Here is a 22,889-nt window from a genome sequence, read left to right as displayed (position 1 = left end):
GTTACTGTGTCAAGCCACAATAATAGGGTAGTGTCAACCTTTCACAGGCTCCTACGTTCACATTTTTGAGTCCTTCTGCCAATACTTGTGAATGACTGCAGAGCTAAACAATTCTAGGCATGTATCTTCATGGGGATTTGGGTTAGTATCAATTTGATTTAAGTTTGTTAAGTGGTAAATTTTCACTGTAACTGGAAGCATTTTGAAAACTAGATTCTTGCACACCACATAGTGTGAAAATGAATTAAAACTTCTGTTAGGAATCTAAACTGTATTTAGGGTTTCCTTGCTGGCCTAAGGAAGGTCAAAGTGATGCTACTTCTTCAATGCAGTGTTATCCTTTAATATCAGAGCGCAAACTCCAGCACTGTGCAATTAGGTCAATTAGCTGGTTTTTTCACCCTCTCCGACACAATCCAAGGGTTTGTCTCTGCCTGTAAATAGAAGTAGCTGTGAGATATAGTAGCTCTGAAGCTATTGCTTTTGAAACCTACAAAGAGATCCTTGTTTCTTCCTGGTATCAGCAGCCACACACTAAAGTTTGAGAAGCTCTACAACGTCTAGTAAGTAACGTAAGCAGCCGTGTAGCATCTAGTAAATGTGATGAGTAACTTTCTGGCCAAAATGAAAGTAAAGAAATTACAGCACTGCCTGTTTGTGACAGGAAATTTTATTGTACTTGTTTGTTAATTGAGAAAGGAACATACCAGCTCAATTCAACACGATCAGCATCTTCCTCCTGGCTTTGGATAAGCTAGCAAATCCGGTGTTTCCAATACTAATTTATTATTTTTATTTTTCTTAAACTGACATCTCAGAATAAATGTGTGTTCTTCTCTTCATGTTTTAGTAGCCCAACTACTTTGCTTTATTATTTAATCCGTGTCATCAAATGTATCCCCCCCAAAGAACTGAGGCTCTGGGAATTCATAGCCGTGAGAAAAAAAAATGCACAAAACTAACAAAACTTTGTTTTTATAATTTAACAGTCTAATAAAACAAGACCTAGCAATATATTAAGAAATAAATCCAGTTACAAATGCATGTATATAGAAGGAACTTCTGAGGATGTCAGAACAGAAAACGATCAGCTATTTACAAGATACACAGCAAGGTGGTACAGTAGCCAAGACCCACCATTCAGAAACCAAATGTGTTCTCTCCACTGTAGGCAACATACAAGAATCCATCCTCATCCTTTTCCTTCTCATAAAGTTGTCCCATAGTTAAGCTTGAAAGGGAAAAAAAGATAAATGGTTTGCTTGGCTCATGCAAGGTGTTAATGTTAACAGTTAGAACCCCATATAAACAAGGATTAATAAAAGCCAAAACTTTTAAGTTTGTGTGTAGGTTAGAATACAAAAAATGAGGGTAAATGAAAAGCAGTTGACTCCTAAGTTAGAGGAATTATCCTGGATTCTGCAGAGTAAATTTTTTATATTTCTTCATAAATGCCTTTGTCAGAATGCTTCCTTATTTTGTTGGAAATTGGTCTCTATTTTGAAAACAAAAAGAAACCCTAGCAATTATTTGGCTGATCAACTGCTCCAACCATCTGTCTACAGATGGTTGGAGCAGTAGACATCAGTTGGGTGCACAAATGAAGCCTCCTCAGCTCACCTTTCTGACTTCCCAAAACTGAGAAAAGGCTAATGAACTGGAAGATGGAGATGGATGTGACATGGAAAGCAACGATGTCATTCTGCCCAAGAGAGGAGCTGGGAAGATTTGTAAGCAGTACTTGAAATGGAAGAGAATTGGTGAGTAGTAGATTGATCACCAATCCTTGACCTCCTTCTCTCTTCATGCAGAAGTTTATTACATAAACTGAAGCCTGTGAGATGAGCAGAGCCATGAGCAGGTTGTCATTTTGTTTATCGGTTAAGAAGTTACCATTTTTACATTCATATTGAATGATCAAAGCCCCTTTTTTCTAGCTGAGATGTGACATCTCATTATGAACATGTGAGAATAGACAATGTATCTTTCTTTCCTGCTCCTAGCAATTCTATAATACTGTTACAAAGATGACATACAGGCATACTGATTCTCAGTACTGTTAGAAGAAAACAAGCAGAAAAGGATGGCTCTCACAGGTCCCTATTGTGTATCGGGTTACCTGGAGGGACTCTTTCTTTTACAATTAAGTATTAAGAATAATACCACATCTAAGGCATGTAATGACATACTGTTTCCTTAAATGCTACTAAAGTATCTGGTGTAGAAAGTTGTAGTTGCTGCTTCTGCTATATTCTATATGTAGCAGAAAACAATGATACTTATTCCTGTATAAAAGCAATGTGAAAAACCTTTCTATTGCAATTATTCTTTTTTTTCATAGAAGAAAATAATAAAAAAAACCCAGCAACTAGTTTGTAATGTTATAATTTCTTTGTAAACTGGCAGGTTATTGGTTTTTTTCAGAATAATTTATGGCATTTGCTACTGAGTATTTAATGTGCAGCCTTTTTGTTATACTGAGAATCATTGTTTTCTTGATATTGATGACCTACGTGTTTTTGCACTCGACCAAATGCAACAACATAGCAACTGCAAAGCTCACCCTTTTGCCATGGAAGTAAATTACAGTATATTTTTTATCTCCTTTCCTTTCAGCCTAGCTCAAGAAATAATATGTTTATCAAATTTATAAGAAAAAAAAAAATTAGTGAGATTAAGATGTGACAGACATCTCCTAAAATCACCAAATGAGCCTTGAAGAGCGGTGTTACTGACCCTCTAGTATGCACAGGCTTGCTGTAATGACTCTGAATACCAAGTGAATAGCCTCTCACCTGGATTGTGGGACAGTCTTGTCTACAAAGAGGAATATTGCCTTCTCAGATGGCAGTTGAATCCTCTTCCTGATGATCCACATGAACTGGGCCACGGTGATGTCAGATGGAACTAAGTACTTCCTCTTGTCAATATCAACAATCTGAGATCCTGAGACCTTCTCCACTATGACCTGTAAAGTGCAGGTGTGAAGGTCAGGCTGTTCAGGATTGGTATGAACAGACAGCTTTGGTGGATCACTTGCTCATACAGGCTTACAATAGTGAGTAGAGGGGATGAACAAAAAGGTTTCCTGACCACAACCAAATCAGAGGTATGGAACTGGCTCAGCACTGTAAAACCTGATTTTACAGCTGCACTGAAACCTACGTTTATATACACAATGGCTTGAAACTTCCTGTGCCTGTGTTTGGCAGTTATGGGGTAAGGCATTATGCCTTAAAGATACCTGTGACAGGAAAGTACGCACATCACTTAACCTTTTGTACGCTGATGATATGAAATTACTGCAATGTGGACCAAAGCTGAAAATGAACCAGCAGTGTACCCTGGACACAAGTAAGGCCAATAGTGTCCTGGACTGCAGAGGATTGGGAGGTGATCCTTTCCTTGTACTGGTACTGGTGAGGCTACCTTTGTATTCTGCTGAACTGACATTTACAGTATTCCATCATCGCTTCAGAAATCAGAAATTGACTACAGAAAGGAAAGACAGCAAGATGGCCACAAACAAAACCAAACAGAAAGCAACAGGTACAGGAGGAAGGATAATTAAGTACTGCTTGTGAAAAAGACCCAATGCTCATTGTACTACACGGACTGATTCTTGAAGGAAAAATACAGCAGGTCAGGAAATGGGGTTTACAAGAGGTTCCAGGGTCTCCATTCCTTAGCTCTGCATTCCACTTGAAACATTAAGTTTGAAAAACACTTCTGACTGTTAAATTGATACCAACTATTTGGTGTCAATGGTATGCAGCTCAATTTGAATCATCAAACAGAAAACATATACCAGTCCAGACAAAGGATTGCTGCAATTTGAGATTCAATTCCTGTATCTGTCTACACCTTGCTGTCCATTCTTGATGCAGCAGCATGTCATTCTCACTCACACTATGAGTTTCTATATCTCTTTTTCCCCTAAGGTTATCAAGGATATTTTTGAAATGGATACTAATGTATGGTCATTAAGGATGCTGCAGTCTATGTGTGAGGGAATATTAGTCAAGAGAGAACAGCAAGGATCATACCAGCTCACCAGACTGCAACTGGAGAAAATCTTGTGACTAGGTGCAACTGAGCAGCACAGAAAGTCAGTGGGAATGAAAATTCTTTTCTGGGCTGTGCTAATAGAAAAGTTACTTACCAAAAGGTGAGGGGCAGGAGTGGCACTAACTGGCACGTGGTCAAATGGGATGTGGGGAATTTTACACTCGAGTAAGTTGCGAATGTGGACATGTTGCTACCTAAGGATGTGAACTGTGGTCTTTTTAGAGACTGAAACATGGTAAAAGGGATTGCGGAGAGAAGAAGAGAGCTCATTCACTATTTAGCAGATTGGTAGGTATTAATGCAGAAGTCACCACTTGCAATGGCTCTTCAAACAGGGTTTGCATGGGGAAAGTCAACATGATGACTGGTTATAGGCGTGAAATACATGAGGGATCTCACCTAACTAACCTAGCCAGGATGGAAGATGGTCAAGGTTTCAATAGTAGGTTTCATAATCTTTCTAAGGATCAGGTACAATCTTCAAGACAATGAAGGTATTTGCTGGGATGTAATTGCCGTTAGAAGAAAACAGGACCACGACATATCATAAAAATCTCTGGAAAGTTTGTAGAAAGCTTATTTGTCAATATACTGGGACAGAGGAGGAAATGTTGGAGTAGTTAGATGTATTTGGGGCTTTTTTAAAACATACAAGGACACAAAAAGAAAATGCATTCACTCAGTAGGAACTCATCAGAGTGGGCAAGATAGAAACAGTGTATCCACCTTTGCCTGTAGGTACTGGGTTGAAGCTGGCGTGGCTACTCACCGGGACACGGTCGGGGTATTTGGCTCGGATTTTTGCGGACTCGACACATCTGTGCTCTGTGAACAAAACTCGTAATTAGTCATTGCATAGTAATTATATTGCTGGTGTCCTAGGCCGAGAGGGACGCGATCTTATTAGGCCGAGGATCGCGATCTTATTCCCGCCTCCGAGCGGGTCTCTAGTTTTTCGGGGAGACCGTCCCCGGGCATCGCACTACTCTTCGGCGAGGGGCGCCAGCGGCGGTCCGCCCACAGACAAGACGACCGCCTGGGGACGCCGAACGCGACAGAGGGCGACACGGGAGATGGAGGGCAGCGGGCCGCTGCCAGGCAGCGCCTGGCCCAGACCCACCCTTACCCAGCGCGTGGTCCTCCTTGAACATCCACTTCATGGTGCAGGCGGGCGGGGAGCGAAGCCAGAGGCGGCGAGGCCCGTGTGCGGGGGGCGGGGGCTCGTGCCGGGCCTGTCGCTGTCACGGTCCCTGTCACAACAACAGCCGCGGCTCGGCAGGCGGGACTTCCGGCTAGCTTGTTCCCCGGCAACAACTTGAGCATCCGCGCTTCCGGCCGGTGATCACGGGGCGGGGCTGTAGCATCTGGGCACGGCATCACCTGCCGGGTGCGAAGCCGCCCGCAGGCTCCCGGAGCACTCGAAGCCGCTCCAAAGACTTCATCGCCCCTGCAGGTTTCCCCATCCCGCTGCCGGGCGCTGTCTCCCCGACAACCGCGGGAGGCAGCGGTGCGCGTTCATTGGCTGATACGCCCGTCCCCTCGGCGCTGATTGGCGCGGCGTCTCGTCAGTCCGACGCTCCGCCCAGTGCAGCGCTGAAGGCGCGGGCGGGGGCGGCCGGCGCGAATGCGGGCTTGCGTGCGGGTGGTGCTTGCGGACGCTGAGGGCCGCTCGCCATGGCTGGCGTGGAGCTGTTCTCGCATCCCGCGCTGTACACGCGCTACCGGGCTGGGTTCTGCTCCGCCGCTGCGCTGGCGCTGTTGCTCATCACGGCGCTCACCTATGTGCCGCCGCTGCTGGTGGCCTATAGGAGCCACGGTGAGCGCCACTGGACTCTACGCGGCCCGGCCGGGCCTGGCGCAGTCCTGAAGCCTCGTGCTGTTTCTGCCCTCAGGTTTCTGGCTGAAGCAGAGCGCGTACCTGGAGCAGCCCACTGTTCGTTTCCGATACGAGGCTCTCTTCGTCGCCACTATCGGTTCCGGACCGGGCAGCTTCTTGGCGTGGAGCACATTCCCAGCGTTCAACAGGCTCCAGGAGGACCGGCTCCGAGTCCCGCTTCTGTCGGTAGGCCTGCCGGGGGCGGCCCGGCAACAGTGGCGAGAAGTGAGGCTGCAGAGTGGGGCCAGTGGACCGGCAGCCGGCTCAGGGCACGAGTGCTGATGGCGCATTTGAGCGGGTGGCCCTTCAGGCACTGCTGCCTACAGGTAGCAGCAGCTTTATGTATAACCTTGTGCCTCACATCCGGATTTGCTGGATTTTTAATGAGTCCCGTTTCACTCCCTCTCAGTGTCACTGAATCATAGCATTACTTAGATTGGAAAAAGCCCGTAAGACCAAGTCCAGTCATTAATCAAACCCTACCAATTTTTCCACTAAACCATGTCCGTAAGCACTGCTGAACAAGTCGGTTTACTTTCATCAAATTAGGTGTGCCCCTTTCCCCTGGCCACGTGGCTTCTCATGATGTGAGGTTTGCAGGGTACTCCTAGATTTGGAAGTAGATATGTGCCTTCAGAACCATATAATCTCTGCCTTGCAGTCACTTTTCTTTCTAGGATTTCACAGCGACAGTTATTTTTCTGTCTGCCTCTGTTAGAAGCCCTGCTATATTTTGCAAGTAGCTGAAGTACTGGACACTGGCACACAGGCATAGCAAACCTTGGCTTACAGCCAGGAATCAGCATACAGAGGCCATTTAAGAGGCTACAATGGCAGGAGGCACAAGCCTGATGATCAGTCATATATTTGCACTGTGTCTTACAGAAAATCCAGCACTAAGGCGTGCTTTGTGGCATCCAAGGGAGATGGTTAGAATGGTGTAAGGCAGAAAAGACCTTGAAGTAAACTTTCCCTCCCTGGAGGGGTGCATGAGACCTTGCATAACAGATGACACTGTTGGCTTTTTGTTTGTCTGTAGTCTTCTGTCTGTAAATAGTCAAGTAGCTTTTTATTGCATTCCTAACTATGCAGTTTATTTGCTTCCTTGGTATGTGCTTGCTGCAGTTGTAGGGTCCCCTGGGGTTTTACTTTTTTTTGTTTTTCTTTCTAACAGAAATTCCTGTCTTTAAAAAAAAATTTGTTTAGACTAGAGAAGAAGACAAAAATCAAGATGGCAAAATGGATCAGCTGCATTTTAAACTGGAACTTCCATTACAACCAACAGAGCATGTAGTTGGTGTTCAGCTGATTCTACTCTTTTCCTACCAGCTTTATGTGAGCACTTTTAGTTTTGTTTGTTGTGATGTATAGACCCATTGTAAAATTCCAGTAGTGGTTATACAAAAGATGAAAAGAAACCTTCCGCATTTGAAATTCCTGTCTAAAATATGTATTTTACTGAAAAATATTTAATTTTCTCCTTCTCTGCTGTGTCATTCCTAGTCTAGCTGTCTTGTGTATTTTGATACCCTTTGTTAGAGTTTTGTTTTATTTTGTTTTTTTAATATTGTTAAGCTCTATATTCTGTTGGGCTGTAGTATGGCTACAACAGTGAGTATCAGTGTGGGTGGCACCTGAAAATAACTGAAAGTCTTGCAATAGGCAGAAGGATGTGCATTCCTACACACTGCTGTGTCTTGACATAACCAGTTCATTTTCTGAGGTGGAGAGTCAGGCTGTTGCAACAGCTTAAAACTCCTTAGATTTTGCTTAACACCTCTTGAAGCATCGATAATCATCTGCCAGGATCTTCTGTATCTTGTAACTGGGACAAGGAAGTGTTATAGGAAGACAGGACAATGAAATTCTACTGCCTTTGTACCTCAAATGGGAGTGCAATGAATACCTAAAGCAAAGAGTAAACCACCAGCACACAGAGAACCCAGGGATACATCTAAAAAGAGCAATAATACAGAGCTGTGTTGGGTACAGTCACATATACAAAAAGTTGTTTTGCTAGGGAGATTAGGCTGTTTCTTTAGAGAGTCTTGCTGATTGCAGATGGACAAGCTTAGCAAGTATAGCTATGTGGTGTAGAAAACATTCTTAAGCCTGAGGCACAGAATAAAGGCCCAACAGTCCTAAATTTGGGATGAAGTATTTGGTCAGGTATTAGTATCACAGAGAGTTAGGATATTCACAAGACTTTTTTTATCCCACTGTAAATGCGGAAATTTTCCTTCAGACTGAGTGGCTGATAAGAACTAAGGACCTACCTTCTTTATTTGGTTCTTGTTGCAGAGTACAAGTCCTTGATTTTAACTGCTGAGTTCTTTTAAAGTGTCTCCAATTAATGTGTTTAGACACCTTGCTGCTTTTTACATGTTATGGCTAGTCAAAACTTTCTGTCACTGGCCAAAGACATTGGACTTCACTGAATTTCCTGTGGAACTTTGTTGAGATAATAAAGTTAGTTAACTATTAACTAAGGTAGTTTACTTAAAAAAAAAAGTATTTTTTATTTGGTGCTCTCTTGTTTAGACTAAGGTGATGATCTGAAACTTGGGAGTCCTGGAAAAATCAAATCCATGTAGAAAAATGTGTAGATACCAAGAGGTAGAAAAGTGTGTTGTGTCTCTCCTCCCCCCGCTAAATTTTCCTTTTTTGTGTTCACTATTTCAGAGAATGTCAACATTTGTGATGCAGAGCATGGCTTTTCTTCAGTTTTTTTCTCCTGTGCCAGGGTCTCAGCTCTATGTGAATGGAGACTTGAAATTAAACCAGAGGCAATTACTTAACCACTGTGGACTGGATACCAGATACAATGTGAGGAAATGTTTTTCCCTTCCCCATCAATTCACCCCCCCGACCTATTAATCCACCTAGTATCCTGGGTGACACCCTAATTATTTGTACTACTGCACAGAGTGAACTGTAAGACTTTGGAACTGGTGTTTTCTTGTTAGACTACAAGAGGGAAGAGGTTATTCTGCCAAGATGTTCAGTCTGATGTTTATGTTCATTCCCTGAAGGGCGTGGTTACTTTGTGTAACCAGTAACCAGTAAAACTACTGTCTTGAAGACTGGACAAATAATTAAAGTGTGTCCTTGTTGTAACAGGTGTCTGTGGTCAATGGCACAAGTCCTTTTGCAAGTGACTATGATCTAGCAAACATCATGGCAGCATATTGGGATAGAAATGGTAAGCCTGAATGTGTAGCTACAGGACAGTAGCAGTTAGCATATTGGCAGCTGTTTTGTGAGATATATGACTACTGTATTAATACCTAAAAGCTCCTTAACCTGGACATTTCCTTTCTCCATTATAGTGACAACAGTATTTTCAGATCCCAGCCCTGTTTGGATGACTGGAAGAGCAACAGATACACCATTTATCATTAATGCCACCATTCATTATCCAGTGGAAGTTATCTTATATCCTTCAAAAACTGCACAAACTGTGACATAACAGGGTTATAGTAATTAAGCCTGAACCACAATGTTGCTAAACTTTTTTTGGGGGGGGGGGTTTGTTGTTTTTTTTGTTTGTTTGTTTGTTTTGTTTTGTTAGCTAAGCAAATGCTACCGTTCTGGAGTGGATGAAATACCTATTTGTCCATTCCTTCAGATGGTTGTGCCTTTATAACCACTTTTTTGCTTTTCTTACCCATTGGTAACCTGTGTTGCTTTTCAGCTTTGCTAAAAAGGCCTTTAAAGCAGTTTGTTAGCTATTGTCAGGGAATATTCGTAGTACATCTTGCTTTGGGTTCTGCAGTACCTGCTGTCCCGATCTGTCACAGATGCCACTCACAAAGCATGACACTGTAGTCTGTGACCTAAAGCAAATGATTAGAAATCTGTATGCAACATCATCTCACCAAATAATAACTCTCGCAGTGGGAGGTTGTTACATCTGTTCATGTGCAGACAGACCGGAATTTTTTTCTTTTGAAAAAGTAACTCTTCATTCATTATATTCTTTGTTCTTTTTCTTAGACAAGAACAAGTCTGCATTTAGAAGAATCTGTATGGAGCACACTTCTTACAAGATTTGTTTACCTGCCTGAATATTAACAATAAGTACTTCCTGATGACTCAGGCACAAAGTACGTACTTTATCTAGAATTGGTTTAAATGTCTTCTAGGACAGACATTCTCTCCAGCTTTTGTTTCCTACCGTGGTGGAAGGCTTTTAGGTGTTTCTATGGTTCACAGGTTTAGCATTTGTGACACAAACCGATGCCTTAATAAGGTTTGTGCCTAGGAGTTTCCTTGTTTAGATATTGCAATGGCAGCATTAGAAGGTTCTCTATTAACGCTCCTTGACTTTCTTTACATATCAGCCAGGATTCTGGGAAATTATTAAATTTGCCTGGATCCAGTATGTCAGCATCCTCCTTATCTTTCTTTGGGTGTTCGGTAGGATTAAGACATTTTTGTTCCAGAATCAGGTGTTGACTACAATTCCAGTATCACCAGTTCTGCCTGTATCTCCAGTACTATCCTACAAACAGCACCAGTCCTGAAGAGATGCCTGAGAAGAATTTATAGAAATGCCATTCAAAAATAGCTACCTGATTTTCTTCTCTATACACTTCTTACCTCAGAAGATCAAAATTTTGTAGGTATGTTCCAAGTATGTATGTTCCAAGTATGCTCTGTTTGTGCATCCTTTTAAAAATACATGTTCATTCATCTAATTTCTTTAGGAAAACTGCTTTGGAGCTGGAAAAGTTTATATTTTTGCCAGTAAAAAAGAACCTAGTTATTTTTTTGTAACTGGAACATGCCTCAAAAACCATCTTGAAAACTGAAAATAATATGCTAAAAGTAACAACATTAACTGTTTTTACTTCTTGTAAATCAATTCACTGCAGTCTTAGAGCTGTCAAGAGTTATTTGTACATGCATTTATGTGCACCATGAGGTGAAAAACTGCATGGATGAGTTAAGGTCAGAGATGCACTTCTGTAACTGTGGCTATGCATACCAATTTAATTATTAAATTGGCTGATGAATAAATTCAAGGTTGATGTGAGAAATCGGGTTTTGGGTGATAGTGTGTGCAAAATTTGCACAACCGTTTACTACTGGTATTATTACTGTAGCACCCAACCATTAACTGTGAATTGCAAATAGTAAAACAGAGAATCCTTGTATCCATTGAAAGAAAACTAGCAAAAAATTCTACCAGGGAAGCCTCAGAGTTTCAAAGCAAATGAATAATTACCTTCAGAGATTAAATAGTTTAGAACAGATAAAAATTATAATCACCTGGTAGACATTGAAAGACTGTTCCTCATTCTTGGTGGTGGTCGTCATAGGGAAGATTATTTTATCTTCTTTTTCTGGGCTTACTTTTTCTGCTAGACAAGCCTACAAGAGAAAACAACAAAATTTCCATCATATTTTCAGTTTTGTGTTAAAGAATTAATTCTAGCAAAGCAGTGTTACGGCAGGACAGAATTTAAAACAATTCTAGATGCTAGAATTCTGCAAAAAATTCCAAGTGTCTTTGGTTCTAATGAACTATTAAGACACAGTGCACCTAAGAAATATGAAAGAGCAGCTGAGGATATGCCACCTTTTGGCTATCATCCTCTAGAATTCAATATCTTGGCATTTGGAAGAGCTACCTTTTGCAGAAATCTCCAGTTTGATCTTGGATCTTTGAAGTCTCTGTGTGGGCTACTGATAACTGGCTTCATATCAACATCTCCAGAGTCAAAGCAACTGTCTGCTGCTTTTTTGTGCATCTAGCCACTGCACAGCATGAATGAAGTGGCCTGTGAGCTTGTTTCCTCCATATCTCAAGCTGGTGTACGTTTGGCATGCTCTCCCTTGCAGCAGTAATGATGCCTGTGTGACTGCATGAGTTAATTCAGGGAGTTAATTGTGGTGAAGATGATCTTTACCAAATATATAATCACTTTTCTGGACAAGTCAGTTCCCTGATTGAACTTGGTATGTATCTGCACAAGCATTAAGGTGGACATGAGCAAGGGCTAGAAATCTCTGGAGAGACTACAGGACCACAATTTAAGGGTTTGAATGTTCTACTCCCTCAAAAAATGGAATGCATAAGAATCTTCCTCCAAGCGGAACAGAAGTCTGTTTAGGTAGCGACAGAAACATGGAAGAGACTAATGCTCGAAAGCCACAGTAGTGGGAGACTCCATTAATGCCTCTCTCACTTTTCCCTCCTGTTGTAGCCTTTCACATTAAGTTAGAACAAGTGATGCTGCTGAGAGCAACAGTTCGGTGAATGCATGTGAAATAAGAAATGGAGATGCGGTCTAGTTCCAGAAATACAGAGAAAGATAACCTTAATGTTCTCTTTTCCTTTAGATGGAGAAAAGTGGAAAAAATCCTCTACTGTAATGTAAGCAAAGAACTAAATTTTATATAAATTAATATACATTAAAAGGAGGCAATCAAAAGAGTTATTTACTTGCAGGTGGCATGTAATTGTTTAATATGACCTGAAGCCATCCCTCCATTTCTTGTCAAAGAGGTGTCTTAAGACTGGGACTAATAACTGAATGCAGGGTAAAAGGAGCCGTAAAGGCAGATGTTACCACAGCAGGGAAAAAAAACAAACCCTGTGATACCTCTGCTATGGTCACTTCCTGGATGACTTTTTATACTGACTGTAGTTCTTAGTTCATAGTTCCGACTCCTTTCTCGAGCTTGAAGAGACATTCTACTTTTCCAAGTAACCAAGCAATAAAAAAGAGCAAGATTTCATAGCTTAAGCAACAAACTGATCTACATGGGGAAAATATATACCTGAGGATCCACTGCAACCAGCATTAGGCTCTTCCTTCCTAAACCTCTTCTTTCTCAGAAAGCTATCTGCAAGGACTCTTCCTTCAGCTTGCTAAGCAACACAAAAAGTCAAAACCACTACCATGCACCACAGTGCTACTACACAGATCCTCTCTGTATTCATATGACAGAGCAATCTAAATGCTCGTCATTGAGAAAGAACATGGTGGCTCGCTAGAATTAATCAAGGTTCTGTAAGAAGGAAAAAGAAAGCAGCTTTAAGTTAAAAGTCCTGTGCATAAACTGATGTGGGAACATGGCCGTGTAAGAGCCATGCTTCGCGAGTGTTTTAAGACGTGAAACTAGGGAAAAAGAAACCACCTCGCTGCTTTTTAACTCGCCAAGCAGCCCATTTTCCAGGGGGCATTATCCTCTCGTTCTACTCGCACGAGGCGAGCGGGACGCGGCCGTGCCGAGCTCTGTTCGCCTGGGGGTGCTGGGCCGGGACGGACGGAGGCGGGGGCCGGGAAGAGGGGCTGCTGCGACAGGAAGGCCCGAGGCCCGCGGGAGCCCGCGGAGGAGAGGTGGCGGGGCGCTGGCTGCTGCGGCGGCCAGGCGCTGTTGCCACGAGCCGTTTCGGCGAGCCAGCCAGGACCCTGCGGGGCTGGCTGCGAGGCGGGCGGCACTAGCCGGCCGGTCCCACTCGCGCTGGGCGGGGCAGGCCGGCGGCCCGCCTCTGCCGGGCTGTGCCTTTGCCCGGGGATGCTCCGGGGGCGGATCGGCTTCTCGGGCTCCTCCTGCTTCTCCGGCGCCTCGGCCACGTCTGAAAGCGGTTCATTGTCTCTGTCGGCAGATCGGAGCCGCGGCGGTGGCGGGAGGCGGCGACAAGGTACGGGCAGGCTGATGCGGTTGGGGATGCGGTTATTCCACAGGATTTGAAGTCCCGGACAGATCTTTTTTTGGTTTTGAGAACCGTCTCAAACAACGGTTCTTTAAAGGAGATGTTTTTGAGCGGGTTACACACGCCCCTGCTTGTGGCGGCGGACTAGTGGTAACACCAGTTGCGGCGGAGCCGATGTCGCACCGACAGAGGTAAAGCTGTCGAAAATCAGCCTGCTTATTTTAGGTGGGTTTTTTGTTTCGTTGGTTGGGATTTTTTTCCCTCTCTCTCTGCTTTCCTCTGCCCCCCCCTTTTTTTAAAAAAAAATTTCTCTCCTTTTTGGTTTTTTGGGGGTTTGTGTTGTTTGGTTTTTTGTTTTTGTTTTTGGGGGTTTTTTCCCTCTTTCTTTCTTTTTCCTAGGGAACGTGGCTGATTCAGCTTAAGGTGGTTTCGTTTGTTGGAGTTAGATGAGAGAGTTTAGAGAACCCTTCCCATCATTTCAGGAAATGCCTTCCCGTTTTTCTGTTGTGTCCTGCCTCTTTCTAGGTGAAAGTGACGTGCTGATCGGAATTTGTCAGTATTTCTTAGCTGCAACAGTTACTTCAAGTGAGGCACACAGGGCGCACCTCTGCCCAATCGCCCTCGGACTGTTTCAAGTTGAGAACGCTATTGTACCAGTGTGGACAGAGTCTCAAGTGAATAGCATTCAGTCACTGCGGGTGTCTCTTTGTCACGCCAGTTTTGCCATCATAAAAATTCTTAACAAAAGCTGCAACTAAGCAGACCTCATTTCTTGAACACCAGTAATTCTAGTAGCTGAAAACACTTGAGATCTTCGGCTGCAGTGCATACAGAAATAGGCATTATAGGGCTATGCTTTGACACTGCCATTTGCTTAGGGTTGGCAACTTTATCTAACTCTAAAAAATATTTTAAAATCTCCCAAAGGAAACAGTATCTTTTAGAAAAAGAACTTTAATGATCATATAGTTAAATGGATGGTATGTTTCACTGTATTATGAAGTCTTTAAGTGATGATTTCTGGGAAGCAATTCTTCAAATCTCATTTACCACTAGATTCTCAAAAGAGGTATATTTCCAAAAGCTGAAGTAGCAGTATCACCTGGAATGCTAATATAATGTTATAATTCAGAATTACAGTACATTTGCTGTATTTTATTAGTTTAGTTGCAGTTTTACTAATCTATTAAAAAAATAGGCAGGTTTATAAAAAAAAAAATAGGCAGGTTTATGAGTTTCACCTATTTAGTATTGGAAAGTCTTTTAACTTTTAGGACTACCAGTGATCCTAGAACACATCCTCCAAATGAACTTTTTCTTTATCCATTGAAATACCAATCTGCATATTGTTGGTACAGTAAGCTTTTGCCTTATGAAGATGTGTAATTTCTAGCTACAGAAGAAGACTGGAAAGTGATGTTTTGTCAGTAATATTGTTGTGTGTTATTCTTTGACCAGCTTTGTCATGTTCCAGCATTTTACTTTTTTGAGTAGCAAACTATGTTTCTAACGTTAGCTCACAGAAGCCATTTTGGTGGTGATTGCATTGGTGCAATGTTATATGGGTGAAGGGTGTAGTGAGTAAATTTGATGAGGAAAAGTAGACCTTCGTGATCTTTGCTCTATTTATCATGCCATGAACAAACGTTTTCCTAATAATTCTATAAAATGCATGATGACATTTACTGTTATTATTCTTTTTACAGTCAGCACTGCTGCATTTGGTGAATTTTAAGTACATAAGAGATAATTACATTCATCTCGTATGATTGCTCTGAAAGGTCAGCATACAGGACAATCATTTTTTGGTAACAAAACATTGTGCACATAATCCAGCATTAGGTATTCATTTTTCAGTGGAAGAAATCAATCTGGGAAATCAACAGAATCACGGAATATTCTGAGCTGGAAGTGGCCCACAACTGAGTATTTGAAGTATTTGAAGTAATTTCTGTTTAATCTGTAAGCTCTTTGACTTTAAAAATGCTGCACAGACTGTTTAAAATGAAAGTATGCTGGAAATTTTCTCAGACAGAAAATGGCTAGGGAAGACTTTGACAAAGACAGCTAAGATTCAGTTGCTCAGAAGTCATTGCAGGGGAGCAGGTATTTGTAATTCTTCACTCAAATGTCTTTACTTTAATGCAGCCTGGTTTTTCAGTCTTCCCACAACAGACCCACACTTGTTTGTTCTAATGGAGTGTTTCATCCCAGCCTTTTGTCCAAAGCTGAAAGACAGAGCATGTTTCTTGACAGCTCTAATATGAGGCACTCTTTCTGTCTTTCTGCAGTCTTTTTAATATCCCAGAAAAAAAAATAGCAGTTTAATAGGATGGTCTTTTTTAGCTATAAAGTTAGTTTTTGCTACTTGATTAAGTCTCTTCAGGTTGAATTCTGTGCTGAAAGGAAGTTACTAAGAAACTGTACTCCTTTCAGAGCTGACCTGAAAAGATCTGATTACTCGATTCCAACATTCTATGTCTTATGTGACAAATGAATAAAAGTCCCTGGAAGCAAGAGCTAAATGATCATCCAGTGGACAATTTCTTTCTTTCTTTTCTGCCTTTCTGGGTCTGAAAAGTGCTCATCTTAGAAATGAGATCTTTTTGGGATCAATACTACCACTGACTGTATTTTTACCCTTCTTGGTAAAACTGGATAGCTTTCTGTAATGTATCTAGGTTTTTGGCAAGCAGATACTAGTAGCCCTGCAGCTCAGCAGTTTATCAGAGGCAGTTTAAGTCATGAAGAAAATGATTGCTCTGTTGGCCAGTTTCTATAATTAATTTCCTTTGGACAATATGCAAGAATAGTTATTGTGGAACTGTCCCAGGGTTCATCTAGTCTAGGATCTTGTTTCCATCAGTAGCTGTTAGCAGGGAAGCCCAGGAACAGAGCTTGATTCAGGACTGGCAACTAAACCATATAAGCTAATGTTTTTCAGATCACATTTTGAAAATTTGCATTGCACTGTAAAGAGATGATTGTGCCTCAAGAATTTGAGACCTCTGATTATTCTCTTTACCAGAGCTCTCCTTGAAGAAATGGTATCACCAAAGAAGTACCACTACTATTACAGAAAAGGAATAACAGTGTAACTGTTAGTAAAATATATTAAGGAGTATTCATTATTTACAGAAACACATATTGTGATGCCACTGAGTGTTGCCATACTTCATGAGTCTCAGCTGAGAGATGTGAGAGGTGTGGGAGTGCGGTCTACTGCAACTTGAGGCTCATTACAGCGTGTTTTTCTGCTTGTTGTAGCTCTCTTGCCACTTGGGGTCAGTCTGCTTTTGTTACTGAGATGGCAGCTGAAGTGGCAGTAATGCTAGAACATCAGGCCCCTCTGCTGATTCTCCTTTCCCCCCGCCGTGTTTGCAGTTGGTAGGTATGGTATAGATAGGCAGGTGCATTATGAGGAAGCACTTATGTGGAACAAAGCAAGACAAAAGGAGGTGTAACAAATCCCAGCTTTGCTTTCCGGAGAGGAGCTTGGGGTGAGCAGGTGGTGCCACTGAGCTGTTGGTGGAGGAGGAGGGCACTAGAAGAAAGAGGGCAATGCAAAGCAAGTCACAGACTAGTGCTTCAGCCTGCAGCTTCGGTGTGCAGTTTCGGTATATTGCCTTTCTGTGCTGAAAGAGCAAGCTTGCTTAACAGCACCACCTGGTGAGTCCTGCAGTGGAATAGCTAGAGGATCAGAAGTAGCCTGTATTGCAAGGTCCTGTCCCCCACATTTAGAATTGTAGAAACATTTAGGATGGAGAAGACCTTTAAGATCATGAAGTCCAACTGTTAATCCAACAATGCCAAGTCCACAACTAAGGCAACGGTATAATGTAATCTATTCAGTAGATTTATAAATATGTGTATACATAGACAGATCTTCAGCAACTCTATGAGAATGTTATTCTATGGGCTTTTCAACAGCTGCTTTCTGCCTCAGCTAAAGTTTATCAAAATTCACAGAAGAGCTTGTTGGGTTAAAAAAATTGTATTTTAAAGGAATGCAAGTTTAACCTGGGCTAAAATCACCTCAACTACAGAATGCAATTGCAAATGGTAAATGATTGTTTACATGAAAATAGAATTACACATGGCCAGTAAGAGATGTGCAGAAATAAAGGGCACTGTTTACAGAGAAAGTGGTGTATTTGGCCTTATGCACTGGAAACCACACAAGAGAATACTTTTAGAGATGCTGTATTTTGTTGTGTAATTATGCTTTTTCTTTGATGGTGTCTACATGTGTGTATATTCCTTAGAAACACTCCAACTTTTCCAAAAGGGTAGAAAATTAATCTTAAATGTAGAAAACTGGTATCTACTTAGTGTTTTACTTTGGTATCACACTTTTTTTTTTGAAGTTTATATCATATTGAAGTATAGGGAAATACTTCAGCTATATAGTCATTTGATGTTATTTGTAGTGCTTGAGTCTGATTAGTTCAGACACATATTGTGGACTAATACTCACGTTATCTGTTTTTTCATTGGCACAGTGTTGTCTGCAACACTCCTTGGCGTGGGAACTGGAGCAAGGAGAGGTCTGAGAGAGTCAAGGCAAAAGTGAATGTTAAAAGCAGCTTTTGCCTTTTATTCCTCAGTCTCCCACACTCTGCTAATAACATGTAAAGAGCAGTTAGTGTTGCAGCTCTGCAGCATGATTAGAGTGGAACAACAGTTGCGTAGCTAGAGTAGAAACACATTAATTCTTCAAAAAGCGTAATTGAGTCTCTGAAAGCTACATAATAAGGAGCTGCAGAATGCAGTCCTAGTGTAGATAATGATTCATGTTTTGCACTCAAGAAAAAGATGGGAGATAGCTGTGTCTGGCTGACTTTCAGGCAAAGAGTCTGTTACAAGAAAAATCTTTTAATTATCAAATGCAACTGTTCTTTGACTTCAGCTTAGGTTCTTTCATCCCCTCTGTTTGGTGAAGTGTCAGTGCAGGCTGCTGGATTGCTGGTGATCCTCACAGCACAGAGAAACTTATAGATGCTTCTGGAGATGTAATATGAAAAATTCAGTCTTTGAACAAGGCAGATTTTATCTATGAAGAGTGGCCAAGCTGAATTAAACTAAGGATTTATCTATCTGCTCTTGTGCCTGAGAGTAGCAGGTAGTGGACTGCTAAGGAAGAATTAATACATTAAGCCTTGTTTCTCGTAGTGTGTCATTGCAATACAGGCATATACCATGGGCTATCCACAGTTTAGGGAATTGCTAAGACATGGGCTGTAGCCTCAGTTTTGCATTTAACAGTTCTTGGAAGGCTTTTCTTCCATTACTTACTTTAAATAAATGTAATTATTTGTTGAACTCCTGTATACTTTTGCTGCTACAGAATTTTGAAGCAGAGTTGCACATTTTTAATATGCAGTGTACATAAAGGTTTTGAAATGGGTGATCATTTAATTCAATTCAATTTATTATATCAATGAATATGTATCTATGTTTAGTAGTCTGCATGATTTTCTTTCAAGAGTTCAGTGTGTTGAAAAATGTATCTTTCACTGTACCAAGAAAAAAATTGTTATTGCAAATTGTAAATGTAGCTAGATAACAAATACATATGTAGAACTTCTGAGATGATCTGCATACATGAGGAGCCTTACTTTCCTAAAACCTTGCCTGCTAACGTTTACTGCCTGCTTGCAAGTGGAATCTGCATGAGTGAGAGCACAAAAGGGTAGGTGCCAAAAACCTCTAGTAAAAAGCTGCGGGGGGGAGTGCATGTGTCTTAAATTTTGACTGCAAAGTAAAGCAGAAATCCACTTGGGGTTGACATGGCTAAGATTTTCTAGGAGTTATACACAGACAAGTCTAACTCCCAAACTGGTAATTCTTGAATGCAAACTCAGGGTATTCAGTCTTGGGGTGTATGCACTCCAGACCAAAGATACGTGTCAGCAGCTTTTTCATTTTATCATCTGTGGCCAGGTGTGGCTTCAGGATGTGAGTTTTCATCCATCTTCTGCAGTTTCAAAAATAGACGGTTGTGGACACGCACCAGTTGATACAGCACCCTATGGCTACTGTAGGGTACAGCACTCACATTAGATAAGATGATTTTTATTTCAGCACCCACAGCTACCAATGCTCGTATCCACTCCTTTTAGGGGATAGAAATCCTTGTAATGTTAAATTAAAACAGAAATAGAGTTGAGCAAGTCAATTTTTTTTTTCCTTCTTTTTTTTTTTAGGGCAATGTTTACCAGTGCCCAAGTTGAGGGCCTTGTGTATTTTGTAGTTTTGTTTTGGCTTTTTTTAATCCAAGGGTTGAGTTGCATCAACCTAAGGTTTTCTTCAACATTGAACTTTTACTTATTTGCTTATTTCTGCAGTGATCTTACTGTCACACGTTACTTCCTTTTTTTCCCCAACAGCTGTCATCTGCAGTGATCATCCCCAAGTGCAACTGATTAAGGAAGCAGTTAATGCCACATACGTACATGCACATTTGAAGAAAGGTTTTACTAATGCAAGAGCTTGTATTGTCTAACTTGTATTGTTATTATGCCACAGGAACAATGGTTCACCAGTATTTCCCTTCTCTTTTTCAGCTTTTTTCATTGCTCTTCCTCGGTGAGAATGGCAAGGATTCGGATTCCTAGCACAGTTGTTATAATTTTTGTTACAGTTCAGACTGGATTCTTACTCTTCATGTATGCCCGGTACAGTAGCTTCATGCCTCAGTCTGAGGAGAAACCATCCCAAGTCCACATACTTATTCTCTCATCTTGGCGGTCAGGATCTTCTTTTGTCGGTCAGCTTTTCAGCCAGCACCCCAGTGTCTTCTACTTGATGGAACCTGCATGGCATGTGTGGGTTACAATGTACCAGAACAGTGCCAAAGTCTTACACATGGCAGTTCGGGACTTAGTCAGGTCGGTCTTTCTGTGTGACATGTCTGTGTTTGATGCTTACATGCCTTGGAAAAGAAACTTATCCGATCTTTTCCAGTGGGCAGCAAGTCGGGCTCTGTGTTCAGCTCCTGCTTGTGACTCTTTTCAACGTACTGACATAACCAGTGAATTGGCATGCAAGACTCTTTGTGGACGGTATCCATTCAGCAAGGTGGAGGAAGCCTGTAAAACTTACAGCCATGTTGTCATCAAGGAAGTTCGATTCTTTGACTTGAAGGTCCTGTACCCCCTCCTCACTGATCCATCCCTGAATCTCAAAATTATTCACCTGGTCCGTGACCCCAGGGCAGTCGTTAAGTCACGGGAACAATCGGTGAAAGCATTAGCCCGTGACAATGGAATTGTCTTGAGTACCAATGGCACTAAAGTGGAAGATAGCAAATACAAAGTAATGCAAGAGGTTTGTAGAAGTCATGTTCAGATTTATGAAACAGCTACTCTAAAACCACCTAATTTCCTGAAAGATCGCTATTTAATGGTCCGTTTTGAAGATCTGGTAAGAGATCCATTATCAGAAATCTCAGAAATGTATAAATTTGCGGATCTTAATTTGACTCCCAGGCTCAAAAGCTGGATCTATAATATCACACATGGACAGGGACCAGGGAAAAAAAAAGAAGCCTTCAAAATAACATCCCGAGATGCAATTAGTGTTTCACAGGCCTGGAGAAACATTCTTTCCTTTCAGAAAGTTAAGAAAATACAGGAAGTTTGCAAAGGTGCTATAAATATTCTTGGTTATCAGCTAGTGGATTCAGAAAAAGAACAAAGAGATCTGACATTGGATTTGGTATTGCCAAGACGACAAAATCAATTCAGTTGGTCATCATTTAATCCAAAGCACTAAGACGTTTTTGAGAGATCTGGGGAGGTGGGGCAGGGTAGTTGTTTGAGTACTTCTCTACTATGCAGCATATAGTAATGGGAAAATCCTTGGCTGATGACTTTATCATTTTGTCTACTCCTTCTCCGTTCATGTAAGAAGGTTTTTTTTTCCCCTGAGTTTTTTGCATATTTAAAAAAAAAAAAAGCCAGCAAGATACTTGGTCAGCCTGTTACTGTGCTGCTCACAGCATTGTTTTAAGAATATAATTTAAGCACTTTCTATTAAAAGATGGATTTTCAAAGATGTCTGTTTATTCATAATAGTTCACTTATTTTTTTTTCATACTTCAAGTATTTAAGAATCACAGTTCTTTATTTGTATATATGGAACAAAGTATATACTAAATTCCTTCACTTGACTTTCTTCTTTAAAGTTGTTTTGCAATTCTATTTTTGTCTGACTTCTTTTGATGTTTTAAATTTTAACATACAAGTTTTTCAAAAGGTGGGGGCAACTGCAGTAGCTGTGTTGTAAATGGCTTAAAGGGGAACTTCACTTATTGACAGGTTTCATAGTGGTTTTCCTGAAATGGCAATGTTGAGAATCAGATACTTGAATGTGATGTTTGCTTGGAGTTCAAAAAAGATATGAAGAAACTTTCAGTGGAATCACAGTGGAAAGAGCTTTTTAATGCTATCCCTATTGTGTTCTAATACTGTGACACAGAATAAGTGCATGCTTGCTTCTGCCATGCACTCCATACCGTTATCCTCTCTCTGTAGAACTACAAGTAAGTGATGAAGATCACTGAGAAATTTAGTAAGACTTGAATATTTGCGTATCGATTACATTGCTGCATGGAAGTGATCCGTTCAACCAACTTTGTTAGCAGAGACATGCTCGTGTACGGTTAATATTCGTTGCCGCGCCCGAGAAACCCACGGGACGCCAAGTTTGCCAATCCCGGCCCGCCTTTCTCCGCCCTGTCCAATCACAGCCGACCTTTCAACCCGGGCGCGGTCCCGCCAATCTCAACCCGCTCAGATTGGGCCTGCCCTCGGGGCCCTGCCCCTCAGCCTGGCCCCACTCTCGCGTACGGCTGAGGCGCCGCTCTGGCCACCACCGCTTTGAGAGCCGGCGGAGCTGTGTCCCCGCTGCCGGAGCCTCGGCAGACGCTGTTGGGGCCGGGAAGCGCGGCCGGGACCTTCCCGTTCAGGTCCTGGCCGGGATTTCTCCCAGGGAAACGGGCAGACGGCGGCGGGGAGCGGGCGGACTCGGCCCCTGCAATGGCGGCGGCGGGAGCAGAGCTTGAGGGGACCGGGATGGGGGGGGGGGGGGCCGGGAAGCGCGGCCGGGACCTTCCCGTTCAGGTCCTGGCCGGGATTTCTCCCAGGGAAACGGGCAGACGGCGGCGGGGAGCGGGCGGACTCGGCCCCTGCAATGGCGGCGGCGGGAGCAGAGCTTGAGGGGACCGGGATGGGAATGGGGGGGGGGGGGGAGGGGGGGCGGGGGGCGGGAGCG

The 22,889-nt window shown here is 42.2% G+C and overlaps 3 protein-coding genes and 1 long non-coding RNA gene across 12 annotated transcripts; 2 read left to right on the top strand and 2 right to left on the bottom strand.

Annotated features, from left to right (window-relative positions):
- Positions 1-654: 654 nt before the first annotated feature.
- On the bottom strand, positions 655-5,301 carry GABARAPL2 (GABA type A receptor associated protein like 2). Its single transcript, XM_039696409.1, has 4 exons — positions 5,195-5,301; positions 4,838-4,893; positions 2,796-2,968; positions 655-1,231 (listed from the first exon to the last, which is right to left on the bottom strand). The coding sequence occupies exons 1-4, from the start codon at positions 5,226-5,228 to the stop codon at positions 1,141-1,143; spliced, it is 354 nt and encodes a 117-aa protein (XP_039552343.1). The 5' UTR covers positions 5,229-5,301; the 3' UTR covers positions 655-1,140.
- Positions 5,225-10,986, top strand: TMEM231 (transmembrane protein 231). 4 transcript variants are annotated; one of them, XM_039696405.1, is made up of 7 exons: positions 5,225-5,884; positions 5,961-6,130; positions 7,151-7,279; positions 8,627-8,770; positions 9,065-9,146; positions 9,274-9,379; positions 10,281-10,986. In XM_039696405.1, the coding sequence occupies exons 1-7, from the start codon at positions 5,743-5,745 to the stop codon at positions 10,468-10,470; spliced, it is 963 nt and encodes a 320-aa protein (XP_039552339.1). In that variant the 5' UTR covers positions 5,225-5,742; the 3' UTR covers positions 10,471-10,986. The 4 variants fall into 4 exon arrangements, with proteins under 4 accessions (XP_039552339.1, XP_039552340.1, XP_039552337.1 ...); XM_039696406.1 differs by lacking the exon at positions 7,151-7,279; XM_039696403.1 differs by having other exon boundaries at positions 5,225-6,270.
- On the top strand, positions 9,925-21,671 carry LOC120496191 (carbohydrate sulfotransferase 5-like). 6 transcript variants are annotated; one of them, XM_039696396.1, is made up of 3 exons: positions 9,925-10,050; positions 10,390-10,569; positions 20,180-21,671. In XM_039696396.1, exon 3 carries the CDS (start codon positions 20,208-20,210, stop codon positions 21,387-21,389), a length of 1,182 nt encoding a protein of 393 aa, XP_039552330.1. In that variant the 5' UTR covers positions 9,925-10,050; positions 10,390-10,569; positions 20,180-20,207; the 3' UTR covers positions 21,390-21,671. The 6 variants fall into 6 exon arrangements, with proteins under 6 accessions (XP_039552330.1, XP_039552331.1, XP_039552329.1 ...); XM_039696397.1 differs by lacking the exon at positions 10,390-10,569 and having other exon boundaries at positions 9,936-10,050; XM_039696395.1 differs by lacking the exons at positions 9,925-10,050; positions 10,390-10,569 and adding an exon at positions 13,463-13,601.
- Positions 21,521-22,844, bottom strand: LOC120496197. The gene is made up of 2 exons (XR_005626245.1): positions 22,727-22,844; positions 21,521-22,572 (listed from the first exon to the last, which is right to left on the bottom strand). It is a non-coding gene; the product is annotated as an uncharacterized LOC120496197 (long non-coding RNA).
- Positions 22,845-22,889: the final 45 nt, after the last annotated feature.

Source organism: Passer montanus, unplaced genomic scaffold (assembly GCF_014805655.1).
Source record: "Passer montanus isolate IOZ18808 unplaced genomic scaffold, ASM1480565v1 scaffold98, whole genome shotgun sequence".
In the NCBI taxonomy this organism is placed as follows: domain Eukaryota; kingdom Metazoa; phylum Chordata; class Aves; order Passeriformes; family Passeridae; genus Passer; species Passer montanus.
The sequence above is the reverse complement of the archived record's forward strand: the minus strand, read 5'-3'. Positions and strand labels throughout refer to the sequence as shown.